This window comes from Carlito syrichta, unplaced genomic scaffold (genome assembly GCF_000164805.1).
Source record: "Carlito syrichta isolate Samal-C Ts95f unplaced genomic scaffold, Tarsius_syrichta-2.0.1 Scaffold289800, whole genome shotgun sequence".
NCBI classification, from domain to species: domain Eukaryota; kingdom Metazoa; phylum Chordata; class Mammalia; order Primates; family Tarsiidae; genus Carlito; species Carlito syrichta.
The window spans coordinates 221,597-239,748 of record NW_007233896.1 but is presented as its reverse complement, the minus strand read 5'-3'; the positions used below and the strand labels follow the sequence as shown (position 1 = coordinate 239,748).

General features: G+C 40.6%; 1 protein-coding gene across 1 annotated transcript; it reads right to left on the bottom strand.

Annotated features, from left to right (window-relative positions):
• Nucleotides 1-7,142: 7,142 nt before the first annotated feature.
• Nucleotides 7,143-15,900, bottom strand: FAM105A (family with sequence similarity 105 member A). Its single transcript, XM_021710559.1, has 7 exons — nucleotides 15,739-15,900; nucleotides 15,620-15,651; nucleotides 15,423-15,514; nucleotides 14,337-14,486; nucleotides 11,181-11,309; nucleotides 8,903-9,172; nucleotides 7,143-8,107 (listed from the first exon to the last, which is right to left on the bottom strand). The coding sequence occupies exons 3-7, from the start codon at nucleotides 15,429-15,431 to the stop codon at nucleotides 7,934-7,936; spliced, it is 732 nt and encodes a 243-aa protein (XP_021566234.1). The 5' UTR covers nucleotides 15,432-15,514; nucleotides 15,620-15,651; nucleotides 15,739-15,900; the 3' UTR covers nucleotides 7,143-7,933.
• Nucleotides 15,901-18,152: the final 2,252 nt, after the last annotated feature.

Genomic DNA, 18,152 nt, shown 5'->3' with positions numbered 1-18,152 from the left:
TCTAGTTACAATGATATGACACCCACATCCCTTCCCACGAGGAGCTTGAAATCCAATAAAGAAATAAAAATATGATGATGATTTTTCTTAAGCACAAAGAACTGAGAAATCAAACCGGTTCTTGCCAGTTTCTTCTGAGGGATTGGAGAAACTTATGAATACCTTCTCAAAACAATAACATCTTCCTGCAATGTGCACCTTTGTGGCGGGACTCTGAAGGTTGATCCAAGGAACTCCCTCTAAACAGGTCTTTATGCAAATTAGAGAAAGGCAATTCCCCCCACCCCCACCCCCTTGGTGGCACAGGGCTTTGCCCCCAGACTGAGCTTTGTTGGTAGAAAAAGACACCCCCTACTTCTCTGGGGCAATTAGCACCCTGTTCCCTCCCCTCAAGGGCCATGGCTTGGAGATCTCAGCCCCATTCACTCCTCAGTCAAGTGCCACCGAGCAAGCTGTACATGCACGACCCCTCACAGTGCCTTAGTTGGACCAGTAAGAGCAAAAAAGCTAAAAGCACTGCCATCTCATCCTGGGGGAAAGTCTCTTGTCTCCCAGATCTATAACATTAGAATCTGTTGGCCATGGCCTTGCTATATTCGGTGTGGCTGTGTGCCCTGTTGCCTTGCTTCCTGGCTTTGGACCCCTCTCGTATATTGGGGAGGTGAATCTCCTCTTTCTAATTTACTTTCTAAATAGACTATATTGACTATATTCTCTAATCTAACCTCTGTGCTTGCCTCTGAGTGTCAGCCTCCTTTCCAATCTGTGAAAGGTGACTATCCTTCTTTCTTTCTTAAAAAAAAAATCTGTTGACTTTTGCCTGAAACTCCTATCTCCATGCTACTAAAGGGTGGTCTGCATACCAATGTCACATTGTGAAGTCTTTATTTAGTCTTTATTGTAAAATTAAGCACGGAAACTGAAAGTGTTTAGAAGTGTTTATAGCAATCCGATCTTGGTACATTTTTGTTGTATTTACAAAAGCGCCAATCTGCAAAGGATTAGAAATGTAAACTCGACCTTTACCATGAATAATTTGAAAAGCACTGTCCCACCACAACTTTAAAAAGAAAAAATCCATTTTACTTCTTCCTTTAAAAAGATCATGTGATGATTCCTTTTCCTGTGTAGTACAGAGTGTCCTTTCAATCTGCCCGCACTTATAAAGGCACATAGGAAGAACAGCCAAAAATGCCACTACTCATATAACTGATCTGACAAGGATATTCTGTGCACTATATTACAGATTGGAGCATTCCATTGTTATCTTGTGAAATATAAACCACGGAGAAAAATTAATTTTACTCATTTTACCATTTGCTGATTGATGAATTAGACATTGATCAAGTATACTCCAGGGTTGTTTTCCTTTTAACCTACCCAGCGAGTTTAACTCTAGCTATGGGTAGCTTTTCGTAAGAGAGATGTAAATATTTGTCTTCCCTATTTACCCACAATGATACCAAGATGTTACAACAAACGTTTTCACCAGGAGTCCCTTCTCCCCCTTTTTATTTAAGGAAGTTGCAGGTGTGTGTGCTTGCAATCACATCACACTGAAACTTCCATACTCTCAAGCAGCGTTTCTGGTTTTCACCTCCTCACATCAGCAGCTCGTACCACCTGTTTCTCCTCAGTTCACCCTGGGGTCTTTTCCATGAAGCTCTTGATCTGAGAAAAGCCAGCACCCACAGGAAGTTCACAAACATCCTGGGCAGTAGACAAAGCCAAGACATGACATGTCCTTGAAGTCGTTCCCATATCGCTTCCCAGGTTCTGTCTTTGGGGACGGCAGTGATGACAAGAAATGGGGCCAAGAGAAGCTCAGATATTGTGCTTGTCCCACAAGTCTGTTGATAGCTGATGAGTCACAACAGGGTCGCATCACCAAGTGTCCTAAAGCATTCCAGCATCACTGATTGATGCCTCATTCCACTTTTGTGAGCGGGCGAAAAACAAACCTTAAATGCTATGTCGATACTTAGCCATCCTCTATTTAGATATTCTGAGATTTTACAAATTAGGAACAAGAAGATATTCTTTGTGTACAAATAGGTGATTTCAATGGAGAAAAAATATTTCTATCCTTCATGAATGCTTCTTAGAGTATGTTCCTGTTTTAAACTTTAGACAACCGTCTAGACTAAGATGAAAATACTTAAAACATGCACATTTTTCGGCTGGGTGCAGTGGCTTACTGCCTGTAATTCCAAAACTTTGGGAGGCAGAGGTGGGAGCACTGCTTGATGCCAGGAGTTTGAGACCAGCCTGGGCAATATAGGGAGACCTCATCTCTACAGAAAAAAAAAAAAAAAGTTAACTAGGCTTAGGGTTTTTTGTTCCAGCCTGGGGAACAGAATAAGACCCTGACTCAAATTTTTAAAAATGTACTTTTATTTTTTTGAGTTGGAGTCTCACTCTGTTGTCCAGGTTGGAGTGCAGTGGCATGCTCAGTCATTGCAGCCTCGACCTGCTGGGCTCAAGAGATCCTTCTGCCTCAGACTTCCAAGTAGCTGGAAATACAGGCGCATACCACCATGCCTGGCTAATTTTTTGATTTATTGTAGAAACAAGGTCTTACCAAGTTGCCCAGGCTGGTCTTGAACCCCCGAGCTCAAGCAATCCTATCACCTTGGCCTCCCAAAGTGCTGGGATTACAGGCTTGAGTCACTGCGCCTGACCAAAAAAATGCACTTTTTAAATATAAGGATTTTCTCTTTACTAAACTTCCTAAAAATCATTACAAATAAGCGAGTGACACCCACTGGTGACATGAAAATGACAAATAACAATCTAAGACCTGATTATATTGATTATAAGGACCAATAGATCAATTATATACAGAATTGTGGGGGGTTTTTTGAGTCAGTCTCACTCTGTCGCCCAGGCTGGAGTGCAATGGCACGCTTATGGCCACCCCAGCTGGGTCCAGCGATCCTTCTGCCTCAGCCAAGTAGCCGGAACTACACACCTGACTAACTTTTGATTTATTGTAGAGACGAGGTCTCACCAAGTTGCCCGGGCTGGTCTTGAACCCACTGGCAATCTACTTGCCTTGGCCTCCCAAAGTTCTGGAATTACAGGCTGAGCCACCGAGCCCAACCAGGAATGTGATTTTTAAAGAAAGAGTGGTATTTTTCCAGATAGCAGCTAAGAATGTAACTTTACCCTTCCTTGTGCTGTCCACTCATCCAGCCCTCCTCCACCCTGGCTCTTGGGCCAATGATTCTATACAGAGCTCAAGTCTCCTCAACACATTCCACAAGCTCATGTGCAGAGATATGGTGTGCACTTCAGCAGTTCTGCAGAGCCTAGGGTGGCTGAAACATGTGAGGTGATGGCTTTTCCATTCTCTTATAAACCATGTTGATATTAAGCTAAAATATAATCTAGAAGAGCTTTCTTTCTTTCTTTTGAGCCTAAAGGAATATGATGGGATTACAACAAAAGTGAATTCAAAGATCCATTATTTTTCTTATTTTTATTTTTTGAGTTGGAGTATCACTCTGTCGCCCAGACTGGAGTGCAGTGGCACGCTCCTGGCCACTGCAGCCTCGACCTGCTGGACTCCGGTGATCCTTCCACCTCAGCCTTCCAAGTAGCCGGAACTATAGGCACGTGCTACCATGCCCAGCTAATTTTTTTGACTTATTGTAGAGATGAGGTCTCGCCAAGTTGCCCAGGCTGGTCTCTAACCCACAGGCTCAGGCAATCCACTCGCCTCAGTCTCCCAAAGTGCTGGGATTACAGACTGACCAATAAGCCCGGCCAAGATCCATTATTTTTAACAAATAACATAGAAGTGGTTGTATGGTTTGGACCCACTTAATTTTGTCTAGCTATAAAACAGACCTTGTGATAAAAATAGGATCTGAAGGCATGTGAATGGCTAAATTATTTGCCAATTAAAATTAATTAAAATAAAACTTATAAAATGTGAATGGCTAGAGAGAAAAGCATACCTACATTTAACCAATAAAAGTTTAATAAAATTAAAGAATATTCAAAGATGGCAAGCAACCCTATAAATGTTTCAGCTCCATGAAAATGCATATAATATACATATCCTTTATTTTACACAGTAACTAGTTTTGTTAAGCAATGTGAAATACACTTGTAAAAAGAATCGGAAGCTTTAGGAACTCACCATTTAAGAGAAAACTGCTGCTAATTCTGAAACTGATCATCTCTTTATTCATGTTTGCATAGATTTTCATATATTGGGTTAGTTATTAATTAAAAACATTTACATACTTTGATGTGGAATTCCAACATTTCCAAGGTATTCAGAAAAGTTATGTATTTTTTCCATTCCTAAGACCAGTTTGGACAGAATTAAAATTGTCTTTCTTTGGTCTCACTAAAATAGGAGAAAATCATCTGATTGAGAATAACAAACATTTCCATCCAAATTTCATTTGCAAGAAAGTCCCGGGAAAATTAATGTAGATGCCCTCTGATCTGGGCTGGTCTTCTCTTCTGGAGACTGGGCCCATCCTCCACCAGCTCAGTCTGGGGGTACCCTAGAGGAGGCCCTGGGGGCTTTTGTCAAATTCTCCTTCGGGACATGACGCTAGTTTAAGACCATGAAGACCCACATCCAAGAAATCCAAGTTATTGGGGTGGCTCTGAAATAAGAGTTTCTTGGGCACTTCCAAATGAGAGTGTTCCCAAGTTGAATGCAGAAGCTATCCATAGGTATTGCGTTACTTTGGCGATAAACACAATTTTCCTAATCCATTTGGTTATCTAAACCCCCTTATATTGTACTTCTCCACTGAGGATCTCTTAAGCCTAAAGGAAATACTCAGATTAGAAGGGTATGATAGAAAGATAGCATGAAAAGTAAAAGAAACTCAGGCACCAGGTGAGGAATTATTAAGTTGCCTTTCATGGATAAAGTTAGTCTTGAAGATCAAAAAAAGTTCTAAGGATGGGTAGTGGTGAGGGTCGCACAACAATGTGAATATACTTAATGCCACTGAACCGTACGCTTAAAATGGTTAACATGGTCAATTTAATGTTATGCATATTTTACCACAATAAAAGTCAGTCTTGTATTAATATTTATACAACTGCTCAGTATGAACACATATAGGCAAAATTTAAGAAACTTACTCTAAAATCAGAAAAGGACAAGGGCATTATAATTTCACTTTTGCTATCGTTCTCTCATCATTTAAAAGATCTAAGGTTAGAAAGACATTTAAATGTTGGCATCACACAGGAAGTTCACCTCCAATTTATTGTCGGCATTGAAAAGTGGTGCTAATTTATATGCAGTGCCTTTGGGCTACTTAGTTTGTTATATTCATTACACAGCTGAATAAAGGCAAAACAACACCCAATACCTACTCCCTAAAAACTTGTTTTCATGCCTTCTTGAAACATAGCAACTATTTAAATATCTTCTTCCTTTTCACTTACACTGTATTAAAATGTCCTTTTTCACAATTTGGTTCTCTATTTAAAGAATTCCTGCTGCTGCCACCCTCCCTCCCAACACACAGTTAGGATAAGCATCATGGGTTCATTGACATCACAGAGTCACAGGCTGCCAATCCCAGGGAAAATGTTTTTCCTTTCAGTCCTGGATTGATGTGAAAATCATTACACGAGATAAGGAGACCCAAGGTGAGTTGTAATATACAAATGCCAGGTAGGTCCCTGGACAGCTGTGGAACCAAAATTTTGGAGCAGCAATTCTATAAATCTTAGCAGCCTGCCATGTCTGCTTGTGAACAGAAAGGGCAGAGTTCATGCTTCCAAAGTCATAGTACCATATCAAGAGGAAAATTCTAGCAATGTCAATTAAATGGCAGGGGTTATGCAAAACCACAGATGTTTCCAAGAAGGAAGGGGCTATAGAGGCCAATTGAGAACTCTTGTAAGCCAGGCTCGGTGGCTCAGCCTGTAATCCTGCGCCTTGTGAGGCTGAGGTGAGTGGACTGCCTGAGCCCACGGGTTTGAGACCCATTGGGCTACTTGATGAGACCTCATCTCTACAATAAATAAAAAAATTAGCCAGGTGTGTTAGCGTGCACCTGTAGTTCCAGTTACTTGGAAGGCTGAGGCAGAAAGATCACCGGAGCCCAGCAGGTCGAGGCTGTGGTGGCCGGGAGCAGCCACTGCACTCCAGTCTGGGCGACAGAGTGAGACTCCAACTCAAAAAAAAAAAAGAACTCTTGTTTTGTGTGGCTGAGTTCTTCAACCAGGAAACGAAATGACAGTGGGAACAACTCACTATGAGACATCGGCTTTATAGTATACACACTGATCATCCCCATTGCAAAAGCACAGGAACGCTAATTTCATGCAACTTAGCATTTAACATACCTCTTTTTTATTTATTGTAGAAATAGTATGAACATATGGGAAAATGTCAGCGCCAACTATCTTGTGAAATAACTCACTCTTAGGAAGGGACTTGTGACTCTGAGGTGATATCACCTTTAGCAAGATTTTAAAAATTATTTCATATATATTGAAACTCAAAAGAGATTGGCAAAGTACCTCCAGAATGAAAACTGCCAAAGTAAACTAGAAAAATACTTCCAAAATGAAGACAACCAAAAATTTGTCGGCCTGAGAATATTCGTTTTCTGTTGCTATAACACAATGCCTCAAACTTAGTGGTTTACACACATCTATCATCTTACGGTTCTATAGAGGTCTGACACAGGATTCGCTGGGCTAAAATCAAGGTGGCAGCAGGGCTGTGTTCCTTCTGGAGGTGCTAGGGAAGATGTGATTCCTTGCCTTTTCTCTCCTAGTTTGAGAGGCTGCCTGTACTCCTTGGCTCACGGCCCCTTCCTCCATCTTCACGACCAGCAATGGTGTATCTCTGCCTGACAGTTCTGTATCTCACATTTCCCTCTTACTCACATTCTTTTAATTCCCTCTTCCACATTTAAGGACTCTGACTACACTGGCCCACTGGAGAGTATAGAAAAAAATCTCCCCATTTCAAGGTCAACAGATTAGCACCTTAGTTCCACCTGCAACTTAATTCTCCTTTGCCATTCAACCCAACATATTCACAAGCTTGGAGGATTCGGATGTAGACATATTTGGGGGGCAGGGAGGAGACATTATTCTTCTTACCATAATGAGATTCCACATATCAAATATGCATGTAAATGCACAATAAATATACCACAGTTTAATATTTTTCTGACAGTTCCATAATTGTCATTCAGTGGCTTTAATCTACAGAATTTACCTTTTTATCTAAATAAAACCGATTAAGTTGGTCAGACACAACAGCAACAAAATATGTAAAGAGATATAAAACAGACTGTACAACATTACAAAGTAGTGGTTATTTGTATGTCTACATGTATATATATGTATATATAAAACTATACATGTATACAGATGTGTGTATATATAAACGTATATATGTGTATATATACACACACATATAATTTTAAAGTTAATCAAGTGGTTCTAGAAAATTAATATACAACAAAGATTCCTGAAAAAGTAATGCTTATAAAATAAGGCCATGTTTATAATGGTTCAAAGTCAGTCCAAGATAAGATTTTTAATGAAAAATGTAAAGGTCAGAGATAAATTCTTCTCTCCAGTTTAGCTGTTTTTCTCTAATTGCTTTCTTCTTGCCTCTTTTTTGGTGTTGTCCACATTAAACTTCCTTGTACTCTTAAAGGCCTGCCATCATGTGAAATAACCTTATGGACAAAGTCAAACCACTAACCCCCAGTAGTATCAGTGTAGCTGCTTCAGAGGAAATCACTAAAACATAAAGGAAAACCATCCGTGTATTGCTCCATCTAGAGTACCCGTAATTCTGGAGAGAAAGGTCCTAATTCTTTCCATGGCTGAAATGCTAGCTTTGGTTTTAGAGAAATACTTTACTTGAAAGTGTGACCACTGTCACTGGCCAGCACTGGGCTGTCTGCCCCAGGCAGACTTAAAAGACAGGAATGTGGTAGTGGCGGTCATTCTCGGTCAGCAGGGAGATCTCTGGCCACTCCCTGAGAGGCTCCGCTGGGTAGCAGACTTCAAAGTCTCTGGAGTTAAACTTGAACAGTCTGAACACTTTTATCTTTACTTCAAGGGAGTATCCAAGTATAAACATATCAATCTGGGGATGAGATGAGAGAAAGGTCACAAACACACACGTTCAAATGCCTGCCTCTTACCGTGGCGGGGGAAGTGCTCTTCTGCAGCTTATGAAATAACCTACTTGTTGACAGACCCACCCAGAAGCCGCTGAGTGGACACAGAGCTAGGAACAGAAGTCTATTGTGTAGAAGGAAAGACACGCGTAGGAACATCTCTCCAGACTAGCATGAGGAAAGCAAAGGGAAAAACTATTTTAAAAAGTTAATGAAAAAGAAAGAAACACAATAAAATCACATTGTTTCCCACCCAGATTTATAGCATTTAAAATCAATTTATATAAAAATGTCAAATAGCTTTGTTCACCCTCTAGGAAAGGAAAGCAAACAAAAAAGAAACCCTTTTCTCCCAAGATAAAAGCATTGTCTGGACCTTAAAGGTTTCAGTTAACTTACATTTATCTGCAATAGGTAACCAAAAGCTTCCCTAAAGTGATCTCATTTTCCAATTGCATTTTTCCTGGTAACCTCTGGGTGAACGAACCTGCTACCATCTGAGAAGCAGCATGAGAGGTCAGAAAGGCTCCCAGAACTGGTGCTCTCTGGCCATAGGCCTGGGGAGACGCCGAGCAACCAGTGCAGAGCAACAAGGTTTATTCTCTTTTTTTCCTCACTTGAGTGAGGGGCGATAACATCAACCAACCACTTCTAAGCAGTTGGCTATGTCACTGCTGAAAGCATACCCCAAGCACCAAGGTGTTCAAGTCGCACGCACAGCATCCTTAATCCAACACACATGGGTCCTCTGCCTCCTTTACCTGCTCTAGTCCACAGCTGTCGCCTATGGAATTCAGGTGATTCATCATGAAACTCAAAGGGTCAGATGATGTCTCCCTGGAAAACAGGAGTCTAAAAAGACTGGGAATGACGTTTTTAGTCTTCATTTGTTCATATACTTCAGTGACTTGATACAGCATGATGAACTTTAAAGCTTCATAAAGTTTATATTCCAGAATGGCATCAGAAAAAAGGATGTTGCACATACTTCCTCTCTTGTGATAATCTTTAATTCCACTAAATTCAGCCCACTAAAAATATAGATGTGAAAGTGAAACTTAGTAGGGTAAAGGTGAGTATACACACCACTGCATAGTTTTATTTTTTGAGTTGGGGGTCTCACTCTGTTGCCCAGGTTGGAGTACAATGGCATGATCATGGCTCACTGCAGCCTCGACCTCCTGGGCTCAGGTGATCCTTCCACCTCAGCCTTCCAAATAGCTGAGTAGTGAGCCAAGTAGCTTCCAAGTAGCGTGCCATCACATCCAGCTTATTTTTAGTTTTTTTTTTTTGTAGAGTTGAGGTCTTGCTATGTTGCCCAGGCTGGTCTTGGACTCCTGGGCTCAAGTAGTCCTCTCACCTTGGCCTCTCAAAGTGCTGGGATCACAGGCATGAGTCACTGCATTCAGCCATCACTGCATAGTTTTTAAAGTATTTATACAATGTACTTACACAAAGATGAATAGAAGAAAGTGGAACTTTAATTCCTTACTTTACATCTTTTGGCACTGTCTGATTTTTTTTAACCATAAGCATACTGTAATAGACTGAATGTTTGTGTCTCCCCAAAAGTCATACATGGAAACCCTAATTTCAAGGTGATCATATTAGCAGGTAGGACCTTTGGGAGGTGATTAGGTCATGAGCCTGGAACCCTCATGAACGGGATTGACAGCCTCATAAGAAGAGGCCAAAGGGCTAGCTTGTTCTCTTTCCACCATGTGAAGACATACAGCAAGATGGCGCTGTCTACAAAACAGGAATATGGCTCTCACCAAAAACCCCACCCTGCTGGCACCTGAATCTCAACTTCCCAATCTCCAGAACTATAAACAATAAATGCCTTTGGTTTAAGCTACCCAGTTTGCGGTATTTTGTTATAGTGGCCCAAGCCAACTAAGATGATATATATATGTATATGACTTTACATATGTATACATATAAATGTGTGTGTGTATATATATATATATGACTTTTTAAATAAGAAACTAGTTTAATAAAATATTTTTCATAAAAGTACCACATACTAGGTGAAGTACTAAGCAAGTCAGTTTTCTAAAACTTCTTAGGATGAATGGGTTACACAAAGGGTATTTCAGAGCATAGCACCAGCATTCTTTAACACTCACCATGGACAGTTTAAAGCACTCTACATGTATTAAGCCACTGAATCCTCACAATAATCATATAGGGCATACACTATTCATATTTCTCTTCTATAGATAAGAAAACTACTGCCAGAAAGGTTACGGTATTTCCTAAGAAGACCCAGCTAGTGGTAGGCTCAGGATTCATTTCAATCATCCAAAAAGGTGTGTCATTATTAAAAAGCAGGATTGGCTGGGCACAGTAGCTCAGTTTGTAATCCCAGAACTTTGGGAGTCCAAGGCGAGAGGACTGCTTGAGTCCAGGGGTTCAAGACCAGCCTGGGCAACTGGGTGAGACCTCATCTCTACAATTAAAAAAAAAAAAATAGCCGGGTGTGGTGGCATGTGCTTGTAGTTCCAGCTACTTGGAAGGCTGAGGCGGAAGGATCACCTGAGCCCAGCAGGTCAAGGCTGCAGTGGCTGTGAGCATGCCACTGCACTCCAGTCTGGCAGCAGAGTGAGCAACTCCAACTCAAAAAAAAAAAAGAAAAAAAAAAGCAGAGAAACTCTTAGTCAAGTTAATAGATCTAAGCCACTCCCAAGTTATTAACAGGGTACATTCCAGAAGAGCATTTCGGAAAACTTTGTCTGAAATTTGCACTGCATTTTTCTGGGGAAATAAAGGTATAGGGTTGGCAAGGTTTCAGGTCAGCCCATAGAAACCCTCTTACTCTACAAAAGGCCTAATTATCACAGAGAACAATGTTCCTCTCCTTCATTACTTGGAGAAAGGACAAGGAAAGGAAATCATCAGTTACTAGAAGAAGCACTTCTGCTTGAATTTCTTCCTTTCCTCACATAAAGTGCTATGCCTGCCATTAGAGAAAACTGGCTACATTTGGGATGTACTCTTTTATTTCCAGTCTTCTTTTTTTCTCCTCTAAACACTCACCTGTGTTTTCAATAATTCCACACATTTACGCAACTTTCCAAACACATTTGAACCTGTATACTTCTCAGGACCAAAACTGTATTGTTGAATCCAATTACAACCTTGTGAAAACAGCAGTTTTTCAGGAAGCTTGAAAAGGAAGTAGATGCCAACACTGATTAGTACCTCAACATTTATTACACATAATTTGGAACATGGCACAGCATATAATCATATCTCACTTAGCAATCTTCATTTAAAAAGACCATAACAACAGTTAAGGAAAAAGCACATAGTCATTTTTTAGATTTGTGTATTATTTTTTAGATCATATTCTCACTTTACAATTTCACAAGTGATGAAAACCTAAATACTGGATTATGTCCACAGAAGCAATCTTTTTGGATAAAATACTTACCAAACATCCTAAGTATAGCCTTTACAGCCCTTTAGAACTTATCTTTAACCAAATGATGTTGGACAGTATAGCACATCCGGGGACAGGTAGATTTTAGAATGATGCCCTCTGTGGTTCAAACCTAGCTGTCATTCAGTAGCTGAGAGATACTTAACCACCATGGATTATTTTATCTCTTAGCCTCATGCACCAATATATGTTTAGGATAATACTGTCTATTTTACAGGATTTTTGTTAGGATTAAATAAGATTATGGTGTATATAAGAATCTAATCCATCACAGGTGTCCAGTACATTTTCCCATCCAACTCAGCTTGTTGTTCCCAGAGTTACTGATTTATTTGTTTGCTTGTATTTTTCTCTCTCTCTCTTCCTCCCTCCCTCCCTCCTTCCTTCCTTTCCTCCCTCCCTCTCTCCTCTCTCTCTCTCTCTCTCTCTCTCTCTCTCTCTTTCAGAGCTTGGATCTCCCTCTGTTGCCCAGCCTGGAGTACTGTGACACAATAACAGCTCACTTCAGCCTCAAACTCTTAGGCTCAAGCAATCCTCCCACCTTAGCCTCCAGAGTAGCTAGGACTATGGACATTGTCACCAAAACTGGGCTAATATTTTATTTTTTTTTTTGTAGAGATGTGTTCTCACTACATTGGCCAGGCTAATCTTGAACTCCTGACCTGAAGCAATCCTCCCTCCCTGGTCTCCCAAAGTGTTGGGATAACAGGCATGAGCCTCTGTGCCTAGCCTCTGTTGTATTTTTGTATCTTTCTCCTCAGTAATTAGTAGCAGGGTAAGCATACTGTATACATTTGACAAGCATTTGCTAGATAAAATGGAATAAAAACAAGATTAAATAAAAGATTCCAAGAAAAAACAATCCATGTAGTCATATATGAAAATACAACTCCAGCACTTTGGGAGCCCGCAGGTTTGAGACCTGCCTGGACAACACGGTGAGATCTCGTCTCTACAATAAATCAAAAAATTAGCTGGGCATGAGTGCAAGCCTGTAGTTCCGGTTACTTGGAAGGCTGAGACAGAAGGAGTGCCAGAGCCCAGCAGGCCAACGTTGGGGTGGCTGTGAGCACGCTACTACACTCCAGCCTGGACATCAGAGTGAGACTCTAACTCAAAAACAAACAAACAAAAACCAAAATACAACTCATACACATATGCACACATGCAAGCACATACACATATTCTTTATTTTCCTTTGCTCCTCCATCCTTAAATGTCCTCAGATTAGGCATACTGCATTCAAAACAAAAAGTCAGGTTATTCATCAAGAATGTACTGTCTTGCATGTTTAGAAAATGAGAAAACAATCCAAAGAAAAACTGGGAGACAGTATCTGCAAATCACATATCTGACAAAGTATTATATTCAGAATAAAGAACTCTAGGCACTAAATAATAAAAAATGGTCAAAAGATTTGAACAGACATTTATCCAAGAAGATAACAGGGATGGCAAACAGGCACACGACAAGATGCTCAACATCATCACTCATTAGGGGAATGCAAACTAAGAGCACAATGATACTGATTCACAACTACTAGAACTGCCAAAAATAAAAAAGAAACTTGACAACAGCAAGTGCTGGTGAAAATGTGGCCACCCAGAACTTTTATACACTGCTGGGGGGAACCTAAATGGCTGAGCCACTTTGGAAAACAGGTTAGCAGTTTCTTATCAAGTTAAACATACACCTAGCACACAACCAGGCAATCTCACTTCTAAGTATTTACCCAAAAGAAATGAAAACTAATGTTCATACAACATCCTGTATGAGAATATTTACAACTGCTTCATTTATAGTTGCCCCAAACTGGAAACAATCTGGATGACCTTGAACTGCGTTACATTTGTGTAAGCGAATTCCATTCAACAAGAAAAGTGGATGAACTACAAATTCACAGATGAATTCACGGGTGAATTGCAACCATAAGTGAAAGTGCTAAGTGAAAGAAGCCAGATTCAAAAAGCTACATAATGGATGATTACATTGATATGACATTCTGGAAAAGGCAAAACCATAGGGATAAAAACAGATCTGTGGATGTCAGGGCTAGGGGTGGAAGAAGGATTAACTATAAAGATATACAAAAGAATCTTCGGCATGGTGGTTACACATGTAGCATTTGTTTTTTTTGTTTTGTTTTGTTTTGTTTTTGAGTTGGAGTCTCACTCTGTCGCCCAGACTGGAGTGCAGGTGGCCGCTCCTGGCCACCGCAGCCTCGACCTGCTGGGCTCCGGTGATCCTTCAATCTCAGCCTTCTGAGTAGCTGGAATTACAGGCATGCGCTACTACACCTGGTTGATTTTTTTTATTTATTGTAGAGATGAGGTCTCGCTGTCCAGGCGGGTCTTGAACCCGCAGGCTCAGGCAATCCACTCACCTCAGCCTCCCAAAGGCGCGGGATTACAGGCTGAGCCACCGAGCCCGGCACATGTAGTACTTGTTAAGCCTCATATAATTATAGTGTGAAAAAGTAAATTTTACTAGATTACCATACTTATAAAAGACAGGTGCCCCTCAAGAAAAGACGGTAGAATAAAAAAGAAACAAACATCACTGAGTATGACTATCTTTGTGAGAAGGTTTATTTGTAAACTGACATGAGCGATAGAGGGCTGGGTTAAAAGACATCTCAAAGTTCCCTCAGTCCCATGAGCCCAAATGCAAAGCCACCCAAAGACCAGGGGCTTCCGAAATGCAGTTATCGTCAACAAAGCATTTCCCACATTTCCAGTATGAGGACATACCTTAACAATGTCTTTTTCCTTCATCCAGGATGGAAAAGAGATGCCCTGGCTGAATATCTGAAATAGCACCGATCTTAGAGCATCATAGTTATCTCTCTTTACTTGTCGAACACATTTAATATGATGTCGCCAAAACAGCTCCTCATAAGCCTACCAGCACAAAAAGAAAATACTGTATACTAATTCCTCTGGACAAGAGAATAAAGAAAGTGAATTCACCGTATTTTCAGTGAGGTGTTCCTCCCAACTAACACGGACAACAGAAACTATGATAAATTATGAATATGGCCACATATCAAATTCTGTGATTTGCAATTTTAGATGATAAATCCTAGGCCAGGACAGGTCACTTGGGCACATAATGGATGCAAGATACCATAGTGAAAAATACATATACTTTCAAGACCATACTAAGGAGTACTTTATTATTTTTTTATTTTTAACTTTTAAATTTTTTATTTTAAAGATGTGGGGTACAATTCAGGGTTAGGTATACAAACATTCATTACGCAAGTACCCTTGTTGATGAGGTGCGCCCCCCCACTCTCAACTGCCAATCCCCCCCCCCCACTTCCCAGGCAGTTTCCCACTACTGCTAGTCCCTTTCTTAAGGAGTACTTTAAATGTAACTCCATTCCCTACCCTTTTTTCTGCTTTTGGTAGTGACAAGATTGAGCAGCACTGCTGGGAATATTTTCCAAGATTGGTCCAATGGAGACTTCTAAACATACTCAAAATATTTTATGTCAGGGTGTCTAATTCCTGCCAAGACAGTCTCCACTGCACATGAAGATGCTTAGCATGCCTGGTCAAGAAAGAGTCGAAAAGAGCACCATGCTCAGGTTTCCTGAAATTATAGACCTACTATACCCTACTTTACCCAAGTCCTCGATGGTATGAGCTCTGGCTAGAAGGCCCAAAGCCAATGTCAAGCAGGTGTTTGGCTTTTGAATTAGAGCCACAATTGTTACTTGCATCACTTTTTTGGTACTGACTGATCTCTGGGTTTAGTAAAGCAGAAAGGAATGTCTGTTTCCTGATTTTGACAAATTCTGTGTCTTCCATAACCTCCACAAACAGACCCACCTTCCTCATCAGCTTGGCACGAGGTGTTTCTCCTTTCCATTCTCTTGCGCAATAACTGAGTAAATCAACTTCTGCCTCCACGCTGAGGTTCCCTGGACCAAATTAAAAATAAAAGCCTGTTAATTTGCCTTTTGCTCTTCTTTCTTGAGCCCTCCCTGCACCTTAAAAATGAAGAAACGTATGAATAAAAGATTTACTTTTGAATTTTCTCTGCAGATATCCAATCCACCTGCAAGATAAAACAAACAACAATATCAAAATTCTGCTTGGAATAACAGGGGTATATCTGAAATTTAAAGATGACATAACAACCTACCATTTCAGTTGGTGCCCCACATATAAATGCAGTCTCTTGAAGTAGCAGAGGGTGGTCACCAGAAATGAAACTGCCAATGTCACGGAGCCCTTTGCTAGTCTCCAGGCAGTATCTAAGGCTTGGCTTGTAACTAGTGTCCAGGAGTGAGATTGGTCACTTCCTACAAAAATTAAAAAAAACAAAAATGACAAGCACTCACAATTATATAAGTCTGCTTTAAGAGGAAAAAAAAATATTTAGACTAATTTCACCAGCAAAGTATCTACCATTGATTTGTATATTTCTTAAAGTATTCAGAATTCAATCCAAAAATTAAGGAAATGTCCAGTTCTCCCATAATCAGTGTCATATACAAAAACATCTTTGTTCCACAAAACTAAAGAGGGATAATAAGTATAAAGGGTATATATGTGCTTCAGAACCTCTCAGACTTGAATTCAAAGCCTGTTTCTACTACTTTATCTAGTGTGACTAGCAACCTACCTCATCTTCTGAGTTCTCTTGATTGTACAAAGAGGGTGAAAACACTGAGCCTGCTGGGGAAAGGTGAAATGAAATTTTAAAGCCCCAGTATGGTGCCTAGCACACACTTGATTCTTGCTGAATAGCTATCGAATTCATGCACAATTACAGGGATTCAGTTTAGCCGTGAAAACGCCGCAGGCAGTCAAACCAGGTGGTTTTGAGTGATGCCTCCACCACCCACATGTACCCATTTTTATATATTTTTGTTTTCTGAGTTGGAGACTCACTCTGTCACCCAGGCTGGAAGGCAGTGGCATGCTCAAGGCCAACGCAGCCTCGACCTGCTGGGCTCAGATGAGTCTTCTGCCTCAGCCTTTCAAGTAGCTGGAACTACAGGTGTGCACCACCACGCCCAGCTAATTTTTTGACTTACTGTAGAGACAAGGTCTTGCCAAGTTGCCCAGGATGGTCTCAAACTCCTGGGCTCAGGCAATCCTCTCGCTTCCACCTCCCAAAGTGTCTGGATTACAGGCATGAACCACTGTGCCCAGTCTCCATTTTTATATTTTTTAATCATTTGAGGCCATAACACATGGCATCATGTTAGCCACACAGAACCAGTGACTCAAGCAGCAGGCACATGGACATCATTTCCAGAAAGTGAGCCAGTTAAAAGAGTCATGAGACAGATTTAGAGATGCTGCTTATGATATACATGGTGATTCCCCACTTGACAAGAGATAAAACAGGCCTAGAGAGCTCAAACAGTACAGTTGTACTATTTTGCTATGTTGAGTAGATTCCTAAGTATACAATGTTTGAGCATGTAAAATGCTGAAGTAGAAATGAGGAAGAAGACTTCTGAACAATAGCCAAACCACCTGGGGTTCATTGTGAAATAATTCCCTCCATAGCACATGATTTTGTAAAATTCCAGTGATTAACTATAGTATAAAGCTTCATCAATGTGGAATCTACAATTGTAGCATTTTTGATCATTTGGTTATTTTATGTACATTTACAGTCTCAATAAAGAATTTGCCAGCAAATAAAGAAAAAAAAAATAACTGCAAATTTAAAAAATGTTAACAAAAAGGACATGTTCAAAACAAGTGCTTATCTATTTAGAAGTTGATTGACTAGTCAATTAATTAGATATGTACTCTCACTTGGAAATTTAGTAAAGCATTTATAAATTTTTAAATATATACGGCTGGGCATGGAGGTTTAAGCCTATAATCCCAGCACTTTGGGAGGGTGAGGTGAGAGGATTGCCTGAGCCCACAGGTTTGAGACCAGCCTGGACAACATGGTGAGAACTCTTCTCTATAGTAAAGGAAAAAATTAGCTGGGCATGGTAGTACACACCTGTAGTTCCGGCTACTTGGAAGGTTGAGGTGGAAGGATTGCCTGAACCCAGCAGGTTGAAGCTGCAGTGACTAGGAGCGTGCCACATTGCACTCCAGTCTGGGCGACAGAGTGAGACTCCAACTCAAAAAATTTCTTTTTAAAATATGTAAAGCTAGACTGTCTTTACATGTATAATTTAGATTGTTATTAATTTAGTCTGATTTTCCAACTTTAAAAATTCCAAACCCCAGGGGCAGTGGCTCAAGCCTATAATCCCAACACTTCGGGAGGCCAAGGTGAGAGAATTGCCTGAGCCCACGGGTGCGAGACCAGCCTGGGCAACTTGGCAAGACCCCATCTCTACAATAAATTTAAAAAATTAGCTGGGTATGGTGGCACACACCTGTAGTTTCCAGCTACTTGGAGGGTGAGGCGGAAGGATCGCCTGAGCCCAGCAGGTGGGGCTGTGGTGGCTGTGAGTGTACCACTGCACTCTAGCCTGGGTGACAGTGTGAGATTCCGACTCAAAAAAAAAAGTTATAATCCATGCAAACATTTTTAGTAAAATCGTTAAGCTGAAGGAAGAACCAGAATTTTGT

Bases quoted from the DNA above. Each gene is read 5' to 3' on its own strand.
- FAM105A (XM_021710559.1), bottom strand. The intron at 9,173-11,180 runs GTGAGTGTTTAG...CTATATTTTTAG, and splicing joins TGGAATTATTGAAAACACAG to TGGGCTGAATTTAGTGGAAT. The intron at 8,108-8,902 runs GTAAAGGAGGCA...TCTCATCCCCAG, and splicing joins ACAGCTGTGGACTAGAGCAG to ATTGATATGTTTATACTTGG.